Consider the following 19,316-nt stretch of genomic DNA (forward strand, 5'->3'; position numbering starts at 1 on the left):
GCACTTTTTATGATGGATAGATGCACTTTTATGATGGACAGATGCACTTTTATGATGGATAGATGCACTTTTATGATGGACAGATGCACTTTTATGATGGACAGATGCACTTTAATGATGGATAGATGCACTTGATGGATAGATGCACTTTTATGATGGATATATGCACTTTTATGATGGATAGATGCACTTTTATCATGAATAGATGCACTTTTATGATGGATAGATGCACTTTTATCTTGATTAGATGCACTTGTATCATGGATAGATGCACTTTTTATGATGGATAGATGCACTTTTATGATGGATAGATGCACTTTTATGATGGATAGATGCACTTTTATGATGGATAGATGCACTTTTATGATGGATAGATGCACTTTGATGGACTTCCAAAGACATACAGCCATTCACTGCCATTATAAAGCTTGGAAGAGCCAGGACATTTTTAATATAACTCTGATTGTATTCTTCTGAAAGAAGAAAGTCATATACACCTAGGATGACTTCAGTGTGACTAAATCATGGGCTAATTTTCATTTTTGGGTGAACTATCCCTTTAAGGCCTCAAAGGCACAGTATGTAAGTTTCGCCAAGGCGATTATTCAAAACAATAACAAAGGCGTAGCTTGATGACACATGAATGAATGTGGAATCATGGGAGTTGTTGTCTTCAACATGCGTTAAAACAGCTGATTTCTCTGGGATCATTTGGGATAACGCAAGTACACAAGTCAACAAAATAAATAACATTGTTCCAGTGGTTTTTGGGTATTTATACAGAAAAATCTTACATATTGTGCCTTTAAAAAGGTTTGAATGCTTAAAGTTATGGCATTAAATGTTGCATGCATTGAAAAAATGAACATTTTCTTCAGTGTTTTTGTCCTGTTTTCCAAACAATGAAGTCTTGCAATGGAGATGCAATGAAGTTTTGAAAAATTAAAACAAGCATTTACTTTAAAACGTGAACAAATATCTGTCAGTGAGTTATGAAAACTTGAATTGAGTCCAATGGCAGATATTTCATGATCACTTCACTTCACAGAAAACAAGACTTCATATTTGATGTAATTTTGCCTCTCCTAATAAATGTATCTTGATTTAAGAATCTTTAGACATTTGCACTGGAAAAAAAGACAACATTTCTGAGGAAGAACATCACTTTTTTTGCAGTGTTTTTTGCTAATTCAACTCATCGTGTTTCTACCTATAGAGAAAATATTGACATTGTGTTCCTTTCAGTATATGCCTTAAATTTTCTTTACTTGGACTTAAAAAGGTCTTACATTTACCTTCATAAAACCAAACCCTGTTTTAGGCTATCATAATCATATTGGCCATTATTCAGAAGTACTAGCATATGATATCAATGCCATTAAAATGTTATGCTTTTATATATAATGTTTCCAGCCTCAAGTGCTTCACGATTTGCAAATGCAACATCAATTTGTACATTTTAAACAATTACAAAAACAGTGTAATAATGAATGGTGTTTTATGAATATCATGTTTTAGTGCATTCAGTCGGTGAGGATATTGTTATTTGGAAATATTATGACGCCATCAGCTGCATCATAAACTCCCTCATGCAGGTAATAATATTTTTGTGATGTGTATTATGTTTACAAGAAAGAATTATTGCACTATTAATCATAACGACTCGCATTATAACCGCAAGAGCCCGTCCATAATGTTCAGATGCTTTAGACATTATGATGCAGTGTTTTTATAGAAATGAATAGCAGTTATTGTGAATATGGCTGTTCCAGGAAGCGTCTTCTGTTCTGCAGGTGCTCAAACGTGGACCATTTTTCACCGGCCTGCGTTTTTTAATTCTGGACTTGATCCAAACCAGCAGTGACATGCAGAACTGAGAGGAAGTGGCTTTATGATTACACACAACTAGAGTGTGACTCCAGTTAACCTTCGACATCCGGTTAATGAGAGTCAGAGCATCATTGTCTAACACACACACACGTGCACACGCACACACACACACACACACACACACACACACACACTCCCTCTATCTCTCACACACACACATACACACTCTCTGTCTCTCATACAAACACTCTCTCTCTCTCTCACACACTCACTCACACACTCTCTCTCTCTCTGTCTCTCATACAAACACACACTCTCGCACACACACAGTCACACATGCACTCACACAATCAGTCTCTCTCACACACACATACACACACACACACACACACACACACACGCTCTCTCTCTCATACAAACACACACTCTCGCACACACTCAGTCTTTCACACACACTTAGACGCATACACTCACACACTCGTACACACACACTCACTGACAAACGCACACACAGTCTCTTTAACTCACTCACTCGCAGACTCGCACACCCAAACACTCGTACACACACACTCTCACATATACACTCAGACACACACACTCTCACATACACACACTCAGACACACACACTTTGTTTCGCTCTCACACACACAAACTCTCTCACACACTCACTCACACACACTCCCTCTATCTCTCTCTCTCACACACACACACACACACACACTCACACTCACATACACACACTCAGACACACACTCTTTCGCTCTCACACACACACAAACTCTCTCTCACACATGCACACTCCCTCTATCTCTCTCTCTCTCTCACACACACACTCACATACACACACACAGACACACACTCTTTCGCTCTCACACACACACAAACTCTCTCACACACTCACACACACGCACACTCCCTCTATCTCTCTCTCACACACACACACACACACACTCTCTCATTCAAACACACACTCGCGCACTCACACACTCAGTCTTTCACACACACTTAGACGCATACACTCACACACTCGTACACACACACTCACTGACAAACGCACACACAGTCTCTTTCACTCACTCGCAGACTCGCACACCCAAACACTCGTACACACACACTCTAACATATACACTCAGACACACACACTCTCACATACACACACTCAGACACACACACTTTGTTTCGCTCTCTCACACACAAACTCTCTCACACACTCACTCACACACACTCCCTCTATCTCTCTCTCTCACACACACACACACACACACACTCACACTCACATACACACACTCAGACACACACTCTTTCGCTCTCACACACACACAAACTCTCTCTCACACATGCACACTCCCTCTATCTCTCTCTCTCACACACACACACACACTCACATACACACACACAGACACACACTCTTTCGCTCTCACACACACACAAACTCTCTCACACACTCACACACACGCACACTCCCTCTATCTCTCTCTCACACACACACACACACACACTCTCTCATTCAAACACACACTCGCGCACTCACACACTCAGTCTTTCACACACACTTAGACGCATACACTCACACACTCGTACACACACACTCACTGACAAACGCACACACAGTCTCTTTCACTCACTCGCAGACTCGCAGACTCGCACACCCAAACACTCGTACACACACACTCTCACATATACACTCAGACACACACACTCTCACATACACACACTCAGACACACACACTTTGTTTCGCTCTCTCACACACTCACTCACACACACACACTCACACACACTCCCTCTCTCTCTCACACACACACACACTCACATACACACACTCAGACACACACTCTTTCGCTCTCACACACACACAAACTCTCTCACACACTCACACACATGCACACTCCCTCTATCTCTCTCTCACACACACACTCTCCTGCTCTCACATACACACACATACTTGCATACTCTCGTATGCTCGCACACACACACATATTTGCACACTCGTACACACACACACACACACACAGTCCTCGTGGAGCTCTTTTCCTGGGATTATGAGAAAACGACCCGTACTGATTCTGTAAGATCTCTTATAGCTGCAGTTTTATTTTGGTCCAATTAAAGTGTTTATATAGACCTTGTGCATTACAGCGGTGTGTGTGTGTGTGTGTGTGTGTGTGTGTGTGTGTGTGTGTAATCTATTAGATATGAATCAGTTTAATAGCAAATAATGACTATGGTCAAGAGGACAAACACGTTAATGTGATGCAACACGACCAGGCCTGTCCTGGATCTGTGTCTCTGGTGTCGACAGCACATCTAACCCAGTGTAAAGCTGCAGGTCCATCAAGGAATCGAGAGAACATGGACAAATAACTAGATCTTTTTTCCTTTTCTTTTTGGAGACCATGCGAGTGGTTTCTGTTACTAACATGTGGCTGCTAGGGCTTCATCAGTGGTTTTAGTGCCTCTTTACCTCTTTTGTTGGATATTTCTCTGCAGAATCATGTTAAATGTAGTTTTTCACCCGCAATTCTGCTTTTAACCATCGTTATTTATAAACCAGGTTGAAATAATGTGGACTGACGTCTTCAACAAAAGCATATACCGCTGATTACCAACCTTCTAACTCACTGTAGGTCTGTCTGGTTTGTGAGAAATCATACGAAATTACTTCTATGGAGAAAATGATTGGGATTTTTACTTCAGGAGCGCAGCTGTTGTAATCAGTGTTTGCGCGGTCAGTTTCTGTTTGCTATAGTGTTGCTAGTATGTTTTTAATGGATCAAGTTTAAAGAGTGATAATTCTCAATGATAAAACAAGTCTCTATAGATTTCATTTAACAAACAAGTATTCATTACTTCAATGAGCTCATTGTTTCTGCCTTATTGCCTTAAAGGGGACATATCATGCTAAATCCACTTTTTTAGCCCTTAAATGCATTTTGTGTATATTTGGAGTGTTTAGAAGTACAGAAAAGTTTAAATTATTTTCTTCAGGTGCTTCGTTGATATCTTTATATTCTGTTTTGACCTTATTTTTCAACCTGTTCAGATTTTTCTGTTATCTATGACGTTTCGTGAACTATTACGTCACAGTATTTGCAGCGGAACTGCCAAATAAGGACATTGACTTCCAGCTCAACACTTCGAGCAATCCGCCATTTTTATTTCTCGCTGCAATTTTGTAGTCCAAGCTCAAAGATGCAGAAGTTACGAGAGGGTAAGTTAAAATGTTCGGTTGTTGGATGTAGTAACCCACACGCTTCATTACACCGTCTAATGTAGATGAACTGCCGCGCTTGTGACAGGGCGCATGTTTAACTGAAAGAACGAGCAGAGAGAGAGAGAGACCCGGTCGCGCGCGCACACACTCTCTCTCTCTTCGGAGCCAGGCGAAATTGTAAACAAGACACAGTCTCCAAACTAGACGCTGTCGTGCTCTCTCTCCCTCGCACATATTAATCAAAATAAATCGACACGGTGGTAAAAGGTCGGAAGACCAAAGTTTCATGTGTAAATACAGTAACACACCATTGCGATACATCCATATGAAGACGTTGTTCTGCAGGTTCGTTGTCTTCATTTTCATCTCGCTCCGGCTCCGACTCTGGCTCGAACATGTAAGGCTGGCTGGACAAGTCTTCCGTTGTTGACATTTTGTTAATAACGTGTGAATAAAAAGTTTCTGTGCCGCTAGATAATCGTATCTCTGCTATCAAACTACAAAAATGGCCGAACGGGGTGGAGTTGAACCGAGTGTCACCTGGAGAGGGGGCGGGGTATGAAGTGTCTCAATTGTATTTAAAGAGACCGCACCAAAACGAGTTGCTCTCAGACGCACATCAGAAAAGGGGTAGAAAAGGGGCCTGTGGAGCTATAATAATGAGGAATTCAGACCCAAGCATTGCAGTTCCGCTTTATATAGACTACAAATGTATGATTTATATGTAAAAAGGAACGATTTAAAAGCATGATATGTCTCCTTTAATACACTGTTTAAATGAATACATTTTGAGCTAACAGTGTGATTTGTACATGTACACTTCTGAAATGCATAACTTAGACAGTTTCCTCTGATAACAGATCACTCTATTGTAATGTGGACTCATGCAATTTCTGTAAAGCTGCTCTGAAACGATGTGTATTGTGAAAAGCGCTATACAAATAAATGTGATTTAAATTGATTTGAATTGACTATGAGACCCAAACCAGAGCTGTGCACCTGCTTTAGCAAAGCTGGCATTAGAAAGCACCAGAATAACACCGATAAAGAGCAAAATAAAAATAAACTGGGGGAAAAAAGTGAATGATGCGCTGAGGGAAACAGTGTGAGATCTTCTGTACAGAAGAGGCATATTAAAGATCTGAAATGACCAGTTCATCTCCACATATGGTGCTGTGCATCCGCTCATCAGCTAATGAAGGGCTTCCTCTTCACAGGTAGACTCATTAACTCGCTCGGGCAGATGGTGGAGCGCGAGGAACAGGCTGGTGCTCTGTTCTACATCTGTGAGAAACTGCTGGACGTTACTGGACATCTGTGGAGGTCGATCACTGCGACCAGTCCGACCAAATCCCACGACAACTCCTGAGAAGTTCGGTCTGGCGCTTCTGAGATGCTAACAGAAAACAAGGTAAAGTTCACTATGATGCACATGCACTGAAACACACTTTTGACTGCACTTTTATGTATTTGAACTTGCTTTTTAAAGATGATGTGGCTGCAAACAAGGAATGAATCCTAATTTGCACACTATGTACTTGTTTAATGTGCCAAAGTAGGACAGATGCATCCCAAATGATGTCGAAAATGCATTAAATGGCCAAAAGCACAGCTTCTAATGAACAGGTTCCTGAGATTTCTGTGAAGACGAACTGTAATGCATTATGCATGTAATGATGTTCTGGTGCTTTCAACTTTGTTGCAACATGGAGGGTGTTTCTCTATTATGATATGCCTGTGCACAGCATCCATACAGACATTATTTTCTAAACGATAATCCGGAATTATTGCAATCGCCAAAGCCATTTATTAGAAAGAGGTTTCCACATACTATTGGCCATAAAGTGTAGGATGCCAAAAGTGCTTGTTTTGTTCAACTATTTCTAGTGGACTTGTAATGTAATGTTTGCATCCATGCAGTCTTCTTTTAATTTAGGCTGATATTGCTCACATCTCGTTGTGTTTAGAAGAGGACGAGTTTGCAATAATGGTGATACTTCTCCGTATCCTCGTGATTTAACTCTGTAAAGCCTGACATATGAATATACATATATATTAGGGCTGTCAAACGATTAATCGCAATTAATCGCATCCAAAATAAAAGTTTGTTTTTACATAATATATGTGTGTGTAAGGAGTATAATTATTTTCTATATATAAATACACACACATGCATATATATTTTTAAAAAAATGTGTTATTTATATATAAAATATTTATATATAATATAAATTATATATAATATAAATATATATACACAGTATATACATGCAAATATTTCTTAAATATATACATGCATGTGTGTGTATTTATATATAGAAAATAATTATACACCGTACACACACATATATTATGTAAAAACAAACTTTTATTTTGGATGCGATTAATCGCGATTAATCGTTTGACAGCCCTAAAATATATATTTATATATATATATATATATATATACACATACATACATACATACATACATATATACATATACATATAATTTATTATGTAAACACAAACTTTTATTTGGGATGCGATTAATTACTATTAATAAAAAATGTATGGATAATTAAGTAAAGCTGAGTTCCTTCAGTCTTGTTCATCTTGAAATATTACTAACAATATCAAAGTTATTCTTACATTTCACAGTAATAAGAGCGTGTTAAAATCAGAAAACTACTAATTTCCTTTTCCCTATATCTGACTAAACACTATTGTCTTATATATCAAAACCATTTACAGTATTACTAATTTTACATTTTTTTTCATAATGTAGAATTGCTCTAAGTAGTGCAGTCATTGTCATCATGACCATCATGAATTTTCTATTTATTTACAATGGAAATGAGAAAATCTCGTTCCAAACCCAAAAGAGCATATTTTCTCAGTGTTTTCCTCCATATAGACTTTAATGGAAGTAAATGCGTTCTAATGTTGTTTGGTTATCATCACCACTCTTCAAGATATAAGAAACACATGCAGGTTTGGAACAACATGAGGGCGATAAAATTAACATTTTTAACCGTTATCCAAGATGAGAGTAGCTTTTATAGGTGTTATTTTGATAGATTAATTCAGAAACTATTCATTTCTTTTTAATTTTATAGGCCCTAATTAAAGAATCAGCCATTAATGTGTGCGATTATGTGGTAAACAGGCCTGTGGTGTCATTGCAATACCAGTGAGTTTGTGAAAATGTCCTCAGTGGTGTTCATTCAAGTCTTCCCTCAGTGCTGCTGTTATTTTTTCTCCTCTTTTCTTCGCCGTGACCCCAGTGTTCTCCATCCATCTGTTAGTGGTAGTTTTGGCATGCCCTATCAGCACGAGTGCCAAATCTAAAGCACCTGTAAGACTCTTTGCCAAACCATAAACAAACACGCCACACTAACTGCCAGTTTTGTCTTTCAAAGAAAAATAAGGCATCGACGGCGTCAGCCAATGCCACTGATACAGAAGTGCCAGGCCCTGATGCAGAGATGCTTCCCACTCGAAAGCGCCGGCCTGAAGTGGCCTTCCCTCGGGGTCACGAGGAGGTCAAGTTCGGGGATCTGACCCTGTACCTGGTGGAGAAGAGGATGGGAAAAAGCAGGAGGAACTTTCTCTCGAATCTGGCCAGATCGAAGGGGTTCTGCGTGGACGACGCTCTCAGGTACGTCACACAGAAAACACCGCAATCTGTACTAAATAGTATTCGATATTAGAATTAGGGTACGTTTACATGACAATGATATGCTTAAAACTAGGGATGGGCATTTTTCAAAAATATTGTATTCGAATATTTGGGCTCAAAAAAATCGAATATTCGTTTATTTAAATTACATTTAACGAGAAAGCCGTTATTTTTTAAGTTAAGTTTTTATTTTTTATTTTTTGTCACCATTTCTGAACAAGCTTACAATTAGGCAATATACACATCAAGCTTACTATATATCTTACTATTTATCACTCGCGCTACAGCTGAGTTTACCTGCAGTCGTTAATGCAGTGATGGACAGCTGTCTTTCCTCAGTCGACTGCTGTTTGGATTTCATATGATTTCTCATTGTGGTGGTGATATTATGAGAACTCAGTTTCATTAATTAATTTGATTAAAAGTACTTCCATTTTGTAAAATAATTTTCATCTAAGTAATTCCAAACTTCGCGAGGCAGACGACGACATTATGTGATCAAATACCATCCACTTGTTAAACACGCTTCACAGCGCCACCCAGTGCATTTAATTATAACTGCGAGTTAGTGATTGGGATTTATCATTCACTGCATTAACGGCCAGCAAAGAAACGTAGTAAAATTCGAATAGTATTTTATTTTTCGAATAATAATTACACATCGAATATTCGAAAATTCGAATATTCGTGCACATCCCTACTTAAAACAGACACGTTTTTCCTTTGAGTTTTCCGCATACAGGCAACATCATTGTCAAAACGATCCCCGTTCACACGGATACGCGAAAACGACTGAAAACGCTGTTTTCTGCTGCCAGGCCAGTAGATGGCGATCAAACACTATAGACTGAATACGTGATACACGTGCATGACGTCGTCGTGTTCAGAGATTCACGTTTTAGTTGTTTACACGGAGACCTCTTTCAAAAACGTACACTTGGAAACCGGTTTTCAAACGTTAGCGTTTTCAGGAACCCAAAACGCCGTTGTCGTGTAAATGAACGGCCAAAACGCATAAAAAGTTTTACGTTTTTAGTTGAAAACGGGGTCGTGTAAACGACCCCTTGGAGTGTCCCAAATCGTAGTGTGTTGAAATGAGTGACAAGGATCTTTTATCCAAATATATCCGGATGGTTTACTTTTCGGAATCCGGAATTGCGGATCCGTAACGGCTAATGTTGCACGTTGGACGAGGATTCGATTAGAACTACAAACACGAATAAAAAGTACAGAACTACAAACATGGTGGACAAAAAGAAAAATTTAATTCTGATGCTTGTAATGTAAATCAATGAGATCTGTATAACAGTATAGCAGATACGGACATAAAATGCATATAAATATCAATATCTGCCAATAATATGTCTCCGTATGATGATATTTAAATGCTTAGTTTTATGATCAAAGCTTCGTAGTTTTAAAACATATAATGCAATGCAATCCAATGATGATTTAACAATAAAAAGTTATTCTTAAATTTACATTTACTTTTATAAAAATCAGTAATAAAAATGTGTTAAAATCAGGAAACTACTGACTGCTTTTCTACTGTCTAAACACTATATTGTCATATTAATCAAAACCATTGACTGTATTACTATTTTTTTAAACTTTTTTTTCCTAAATAGGGCAATCATTGTCATCAAAACCATCATGAATTTTCTATTTATTATTTTTTCATGTATTATTTTTTCATCTGCAACAGCATTTTGAACTTTAGAAAGACACATTTGATCATTAACTTTTAAATGCATCATTATGCAAACACACGAGGAGCGTCTCGGCATGAAAGACCGGCGACTGTCAGATTAACGCGCTGCTGCATTTCTCTCTTAAATTAAATGTGGAGGAATTTAACTGTGACAAGATGATTGACAGGGCCGTTTAAATGCAATTATGACAAAGTAGTTTGTCCAAAGTCTGATACACACTCAAAAGTATGTACTAGTTCTTCACAAAAACAGTGTGTACTTTAAGGGCAGAGTGTAAGTTGGCGAATTGGGACGCAGCGACTGTGACCTTCTTCATACATCAGAGTCGAGCATTATAGCTCAGTGAAGCCTTAAACCAACAGTTCATTTTTCACATATACAGAACTTGGGATTGTGACGATTAAACTCGCCGTTCAGTTTATAAATAAATCAGAATTCTGTCACGCTAGAGTTTTTGATGCGAACCCAAGAGTTTTGTTTGTTTGGATGCTGTAAAAGCTGTTGTGTAAAGAAAGCCCATCCAAATGTGCTTGGAAAAGTGTGAATCCAGTCTTGCGGACGTTAATAGCATTGATGACGCTAATGTCATTTCAACTAGTATTCTTTGCAATGCAAAATCAAAGTTTTTTTTTGCAAAGTATCTCATGCAATGCATTAATTCCAGACACATGTTAGTGTCGTTCTGTGTTGGTGCAAATTCAAAAGTGACAAATGCATTAAATGCGTCTTACCATGACGAAACGAACGTACCGTGATTGTGCAAGTAAAGTCAATGAACCAAGTGTGAACACTCAGATCCCAGTTTATCCCAGTAGAGATATTTCCCTATTTAAGGACAGTGAGTGACGTACATCTCTCTGGCAAATAGTTAAAAGTTCAATTTTTCACTGTGTAATATTTTAATTTGCATAAAATTTTATGCAAATCACAGGGATAATGAGTAGTGCAGCTGGTGTCTCCGTGAGTTTCAGGACAGAAGGTTCTGTGGAAAATGATGTTGTAATAATAGCACAGAAACCATCTATTAAAACCTCATTGTGCAGCTCAGTAACTGTTGATTTAACATAATTAATCAGTCACTCCGAGTAAAAAACAGAAATTACAAGAATAGACTGACTTACACTATCAGGCAAAAGTTTGGAATATTTAAGATTTTTTTATGTTTTTGAAAGAAATGACTCATCAAGGCTGCATTCATTTGCTGAAAAAGGTAATAATTAAAATAAGTGTTTTCTCTGTGAATATATGTTAAAATGTAATTTATTCCTGTGATCAAAGCTGAATGTTCAGCATCATTACTCCAGTCTTCAGTGTCACATGATCCTTCAGAAATCACTCTAATATGAGGATTTGATGCTCAAGAAACATTTATGATTATTATCAGTGTTGAAAACAGTTTCATATTTTTTGTGGAAACTGTGATGCATTTTATTTTTCAGGATTCTTTGATGAATATAGAAAGTTGAAAAAGAACAGAATTTATTAGAAATGTAATATTTTGCAACATTATAAATGTCTTTAGTTTCACTTCACACTTTTTGTGCGGCTTCATATTTTTTGGGAAACTGTGATACAAATAGAAATTAATACTTTTATTCAGCAAAGACGCATTAAATTGATCAAAAGTGACAGTAAAGACATTTATAATGTTACAAAATATTCCATTTCAAATAAATGCTGTTCTTTTGAGCTTTCTATTCATCAAAGAATCCTGAAAAATAAAATGTATCACAGTTTCCACAAAAATATAAACCGTTTTCATCATTGATAATAATCATAAATGTTTCTTGAGCATCAAATCCTCATATTAGAGTGATTTCTGAAGGATCATGTGACACTGAAGACTGGAGTAATGATGCTGGAAATTCAGCTTTGATCACAGGAATAAATTACACTTTACTAGAGAAAACTGCAATTTTAAATTATAATAATATTTCACAATTTTACTGTATTTTTGATCAAATAAATGCAGCCCTGGTGAGCAGAAGAGACTTCTTTCTAAAAATCTGAATTATTCCAAACTTTTGACCAGTGCTATTCTGAACTGAAAGGAGTAAATGACTCGTGCAACATCAAAGCGTGTAATATAATAACCCTGAGTCGTGAAGTGTGGTGAGTTATTCTTCTCTGGATGATCTAGGGCTGTTGGTGCCAGTTTGTGCCAGTTTGTGCAGGTGGAGGAGCACCAGTGGGAGTTGTTGGGGTAGATGGGCATAACAGCACCAGCAGTTTGCCGTGGCGTATCGTGCCGTTCCCAGCTGAGCGATGGCACCATTCCCAGAAACACAGCTTGAGCTCGAGCGTCTGCAACCAACCACAGGAAACGCATCGTGATGAGCTGAAAACTGACATTTTATAAGCCAGTGAGGGTTTGATATCAGTAAGAGTCTCATAATACAATGCCCTATAAAGATTCCCTGGGTATTACACAGAACGCAGAGCATGCCGTGAGGGAGACGGCACACAGGCGCACAAGAAAGACTGGAGATTAACTGTTGAAACATTTATAATGCACGTCTTATTTTATATTGATATCACTGAAGCTGTTTAATAAATCAAGCCGTGATTTGATTCCAGTGGAGTTTGATGTAAGAGGAAAATGTTCTTGCTCAGAAGTTGCACTAGGAGATTCCCATAAAATTTCTTTCGAAGGAATGAAAAAAAGTGGAAGATTTTTTTTTGTTTCGTTTTTATTATTATTATTATTTTTTTAAAAATGGAATGCAAATGTAATGTAATGCAATATTTGATGTAAAAAGTAACTAACATAATTAGTGACTTTTTTTTTTTTTAGGGAGTTTAAAAGTAACTTTTCCCAACACTGAAAATGAGCCCATTCTTAGAAGAAAAGGTTCTATATGGAACTTTTCAGAGGTTACAATCATAGGATCATTTTATGGATTTAGTTGTCATTTTAAATTTTAAATATTTTTTTTTTAATTAAATAACTTATGAAAGTATACAATAATTTATAATCTTATATTGAACCTTTTTTTGCATAGTGTTCTTTAAAATTAAATCATGAACCCTAGAGTTCTATATAGAACCACATTGCATCTTATAATCTTTATACTCCACACTTAGAAATATGTATCATAGATATTATATAGATTATAAATTAATGCAGATAGCCGGTTTTGAGGCGGTTTGCTTCGAGATCATATCTGACAAATTTACATATATCATTTAAAAACCATGAATGTCATGCATGAATTTCAGATTTCCATCGCATTAGCATCAGATATCATCACAGGGGTTTTGTAAAAGTACAGACCAGGTTATCATCGAAACTTGGGCTCATTTGACTTTGGCCATAGCAACGCCCTGGCAACCACCTCATCGTTTTGCCAGTGAGTTTTGCGCAGACAAACACCACCATTATTTTACTTGAAAACTGTAAAAATCATTAAATATGTTGGACTCATTTGTTTTTGTGACTCTGCTAATATATCGTTTCTCTGCTTTCTAGTCAAACCAGTGTTGTTATTGTTAAAATGAAAGCTAATAGTTAAAGCTAAAACTACTAAAAAATTAACTGAATTACTGAAATCAAGTGAAAAACTTAAACTTGGATGAAAATTAGAAATGTTGTCTTGGGGAAACTAATTGAAATGCACAAGTTTGAGTTGAAGTACTAAAATGACTAAAACTGAAATGAAAATGTATTAAAGCAAAAGTAGAAATATAAAAAAATACTAAAACTTTTACTAAAATTATCATGAAACTCAAAATATAAATAGTCGAAGTTGCTGCCTTAAATTTTTAAGTACAATCAACTTGAATGTTTAAGTCATTTCAACTTAAATTACATTAAACTGACTTTAAAAAATGAGTTGAATCTTGTATAATTATTAAAAAGTTGAATATCACTTGACTTATTTTAACGAGTTAAAGCTATGTAAAAACATAATTTTTACAGTGTATACATAATACACAACAATAGTCAAACAATAAAAGATAGCATTTTTTTTGTCTTGGGGACATTAAATGAAATGAAAAAGTTTGAGTTGAAGTATTAAAATGACTAAAACTGAAATGAAAATGAATTTAAGCAAAAGTAGAAATATAAAAAATACTAAAACTTTTAATAAAATTATAATGAAAGCTCAAAATATAAATAATCGTATTCAAAAATATTACTATCTGTAAAAAAAAGTTGCTGCCTTAAATTTTTAAATACAATCAACTTGGATGTTTAAGTAATTCCAACTTAAATTACATTAAACTGACTTTGAGTTGAAAAAAATGAGTTGAATCTTGTATAACATAAAAAAGTTGAATATCACTTGACTTATCTGAATGAGTTAAAGCTATGTAAAAACATGTGTTGTCATAACTCATTGATCATATCATTTTTACAGTGTATAAATAATACACAACAATCGTCAAACAATAAAAGATTGCATTTTTTTAGTGTGCATCAAACAAGCCATATATTTCCCGGCTGATGAAGAACAGGACATTATTTTCCCAGGTCACGTCACGGGTCGATTTACCCTCAAATTCTCTCTTGTCTCTGGCTAATTTCAAGCATCCGCCGCGGTGACAGTGTGTGTGTTCTATGTGTGTGTTATATGTGTGTGTTCTGCTATTCTTTGTCCCCGTGTGTTGCTGATTGCAAGCGATGCCCGATGTGGGTAATTTCGTTTAGCGACTGCTTTGATAGACACAGTAATTTACCAAAGTGCTGAAAGCTCGGACTGACTGAGCAGTGTGTGTGTGTTATTATACCTGTGCTTCTGATCAGACACGTCACATACACACATCCTAATGCAGATCCCAGTGTGAAAGTCCACCTGATTTGATTTCACACACTATAATCTGATCTCAGACAACCACTAGAGAAATGAAAAAAGCATGTGGGTGTGTGTGTGAGAGAATCAATCAATCGCAGAGTAGATGTGAAAGTGGATTAAGGTGCTTTGCAAACAGCCACACAATCTGAGGTTTCTTCTTGAACTCATTATGTGTGTCTAATGGTGTGTGTCTTGTGTTTTCAGTGGGAACGTGACTCACGTCGTGTCTGAGGGAAACACGGCGCAGGATCTCTGGAACTGGCTGGAGGAGCAGGGATTCGGAGAGACTCGAGACACACACGTGCTGAACATCAGCTGGTTTACTGAGAGCATGAGCGCTGGACGGCCTGTGCCTGTGGAACTGAGACATTACATACAAGTAAGTGCACTTCAGAGACCACATGTGGTGCTTCTTAATCTCAGTATCCCTCACGTTTCCTCGCTCATCCATCCTCTGTCCTACGACCCGGAAACCGATCAAGCTACACAGCAAAAAATGCTTTTCTTACTTAGTATTTTTGTCTTGTTTCCAGTCCAAATGTCAAAAAACTCTTAAATCAAGATGCATTTACTTAAAGGTGTGTAATTATTAGCGGCATCTAGTGGTGAGGTTGCAAATTGCACCCAACAGAAGTTACGGTGGCCGACAGGAAGTGATGTCGTCGTCTGAGAGTAGCCAGTTCAGCAATGAGGTTTCTTTACAAAGATAAATTAAGAAATTAGGTTTACTTAATTATTCAGTAAAACGATATGTTATTGCGAATATTATTGTTATTTGTTTATCATTGTGTCAGTGTTTTATTCGCTGACTTTAGCTAAAGCTTCTTTACACAAAGAACAACATAGTGAGGAAACGCGTTTGTCCATTTAGGGCCACCGTAGAAACATGTCGATGTAAGCGGACCCGCGGTGTGTGTAGAGAGAAATGTCTCATTCTAAGATAATAAAAACATAACGGTTCATTAAGTAAGGTCTTTATACAACACTGAAAACATAGTTATTGCATTTCTGTCACCAGATCCTCCTAAATATTACACAGTGCACCTTTAAGTAGTAAAATGCCATAAGATATTATGTCTTGTTTTCTGGGGAAATAAATACAAATTAAGTGAGTTTTTGCTTAAAACAAGCTAAATGATCTGCCAATGGGTTGAGAAAAATACTCTGGTTTCTGTTTGAATTAAGATTATTTTTCTTACCCCATTGGAAGATAATTTTGCTTGTTAAGTGAGCAAAAACTCACTTAATTTTGATTAATTCCCCCGGAAAACAAGACATAATATCTTATGGCATTTCACTCATCTAGTAAATGCATCTTGATTTACGAGTTTTTTGATATTTGGACTGGAAACAAGACAAAAATACTAAGTAAGAAAAGCATTTTTGCAGTGAGCACAGACATCTCAGTTCTCTAATTGCACGACGAGGAACGAGGAGTTATGAGCGAGGACACACAGATGTTTCCTACGCTGAAATCTTTCTTGATGCATGTATACATTCTCCTCCCGCTTCACGTCACAATCATTTTAATTTATGCTTTACCTTTGCAGTTTAAATAAATCATATATCACACATATATATCAACAGGGCATCTTGCTTTAACTTTATTATTTATTAATTTCTTAAATAACCAAACTTTAACAACATAAGGGCAGATTCTTTGAGCACAGTGAAGTGACGTTCAAGAATATTCCAATATACAAATAAGCTTTCCTTCAATTTTCTTCCCTGGCAACATGAGTCACATGCCGAAAGCTTTTCTGATTGGCTAAAAAAAAGGGCGGTTCCATATGATGTCACACCCTTATAGACACGCCCACCTGGAGGGCAAAACAAGGTCTGTGTCTAAAATCGCCCCCTATATCCTTAAAGTCCCCCTGTGCTGAAGATCAAGCTTTTAATGTTGTTTATATGTCTATGTGGTGTTTTTAATATGCATAAAGGCAAACCATGAGCAAATTCATGTCAACTGACTTTTTAAAAAAAAAAATTTTTTTTTTTGTCCAGTAGAAATATCTAAATGTCTTTAAAACAAGATATATTTACTGGATAAGTGATATTCATACTAATTTCATAGAATTCGTATCATATTTGGTGTAACTTGTCGCCTTTTTAATCATTTATTAAGATGAAATATGAGGTCTGTAACTTTATGAAACTTTATTTTTGTCAAATTATTTGAACTGTAAAGTTGTTTAAATCTTCATTTTACAGTTTAGGATGCAACATGTTTTAAACTTGTAGTTTCAAAAGAACATTGCTAGTTTTCTGTTTTTTTAGCAGTTTCATGTGCAAAAAAGTCCTTTAGATCTTGAATCTTAAATTCTGTTTTTTTGGGGGTTGATTCAGTCCTCGAGCACTGGGTGGCGCTGTGCGCCCAAAAGCATTTCTGACATGAGGCGACACTGTACATCTAAAATAATAGAGATATAAGCATATCTTTATTAGAACTTAAGGTTAAAATTCAAGAGCAGGGAAATAGATCAAATAAAATGTGTAACGGGTTCTTGTACTAAAGCGTTTCAGGACATCCAGCAAACGCTCATGCATGCAGAATATTGACCTCAAATTGTTCTTTTGTCTCCAAAAAGCATTTTCACCAGTTCTCTGAGCTTGAATGCGCCTAAATTACATTTCTACAGAAAGCAACTTCACAGCCACTTTGGGAAATAATAGTAAAGGACATTGCATTCCACGTGTTGTGTTGGTTGCAAAAGCACATTTCATAAAACCAAAGGGCCCGAATCCGACAGCCTCAGAGTGATGTTTAATACAGCGCCAAATAGAGGCATGAGAGCGACGCCGGGCCTCGTAGCGCTTCGCTAACTGACGTTGAAGACTGATTCTCCACCCCTGGACAACGCCGTGGGCGCTTCCACAGCATATGTGTCCCACATAAAGAAATATGCTGCCTGTTGGAGAAACTCCATTAATCTTCCCTCTCCTCCTCAGTGGGGACTCAGACGAGCAGAAGTTGTCCATCTTGCGTCGCCGCTAACCGTGCCCGAAAGGACGTATGACTGTGATCTTGAGTTTGTCTCTTATAGCCGGTTTAGTGCTGCAGACCAGAAAATGTCTTGTTTGCTTTTAGCCGGCATTGATTGAGGCGTTTAGCATCGAGCGGCTTTGATTGATACGAATATAAGAGTCGGGTAATGATGCAGAAGACAATAATTGATCCGCGACATTAAAAGAATAGTGAGACTTCTGTCATGCCATTCCAGACTAGTATTTCTGTGAAGAAATTTGCATGCAAAATCTTCATGCAACTCTTTTCCACGTTGTGGCCATGAATGTGAAGAAAGTATATATTCCGTGTGTGATGTGGTGCTTTGTGTGGAGAATAATGGTGGATCACAGCAGGCTTGATGTCATTGAAGGTTTGACACTGAACACCATTGATTCTTGTGTGCCAGACGAAAAAAACACGACTATAAGTGAGATTTGAGAAGAGATTATCAGTGAATGACTTAAACTTGGGGCTTTTTCTCATGCAAGCAATCAGATTTGGAGTATATAGTGACATTGTTCACTTTTATGGTAGTTTTTAGTCTTTGGCAGAATAAATCACCATCCATTTCTTTTGGATGGAAAACAAGCGAGTCTTTGACAAGGGTGAGAACATTTTTCATTTTTGGTGTGAACTAGTGTTACTAATTACATTTATGCATTTGGCATATGCTTTAACTATCAATCATTCTGTCCCTTAAAACTCATCTTTGATCACCAAAATGACATATTTAAACGTTTTCTCGTAGAGATCCACTCGTTGATGATCACACATTGATCTGATTGGTTACAAGGTAGTTTGTGACATTGGGTGGTTGCTTGTGGATTACTATGTCATTTTTTTTTAAAACCCTGGGTGTTGCTAAGGTGTTGCTATGCAGTTGCTAGGTTGTTCTGGGTGGTTGCTAGGGTTCCTCCTTCAGCACGACAAGCAATTGCTTGTTTTGGCAAAGTAACTGGTTTGCACAGACTGAAACTTGATCAGATGTTTGGTGTGAACCAGTGTTATTATTGTTATTGTTTACATTTATGCATTTGACAGATGCTTTGCAACTTTCATTGCATTTAAGCTATACATTTAGTCAGTTCATGCAT

General features: G+C 37.1%; 1 protein-coding gene across 1 annotated transcript in view; it reads left to right on the plus strand.

Annotated features, from left to right (window-relative positions):
* The window catches only part of dntt (deoxynucleotidyltransferase, terminal), a 156,738-nt gene that overhangs the window by 2,928 nt on the left and 134,494 nt on the right, over positions 1–19,316 (plus strand). The window contains exons 2-4 of the mRNA XM_079855672.1: positions 6,261–6,454; positions 8,445–8,683; positions 15,417–15,591. Coding sequence (XP_079711798.1) covers positions 6,437–6,454; positions 8,445–8,683; positions 15,417–15,591 — 432 coding nt within the window. The 5' untranslated portion in view covers positions 6,261–6,436. The remainder of the gene's footprint in view (positions 1–6,260; positions 6,455–8,444; positions 8,684–15,416; positions 15,592–19,316) is intronic.

The sequence above is a fragment of the Squalius cephalus genome (assembly GCF_949319135.1).
Source record: "Squalius cephalus genome assembly, chromosome: 21".
NCBI lineage: Eukaryota > Metazoa > Chordata > Actinopteri > Cypriniformes > Leuciscidae > Squalius > Squalius cephalus.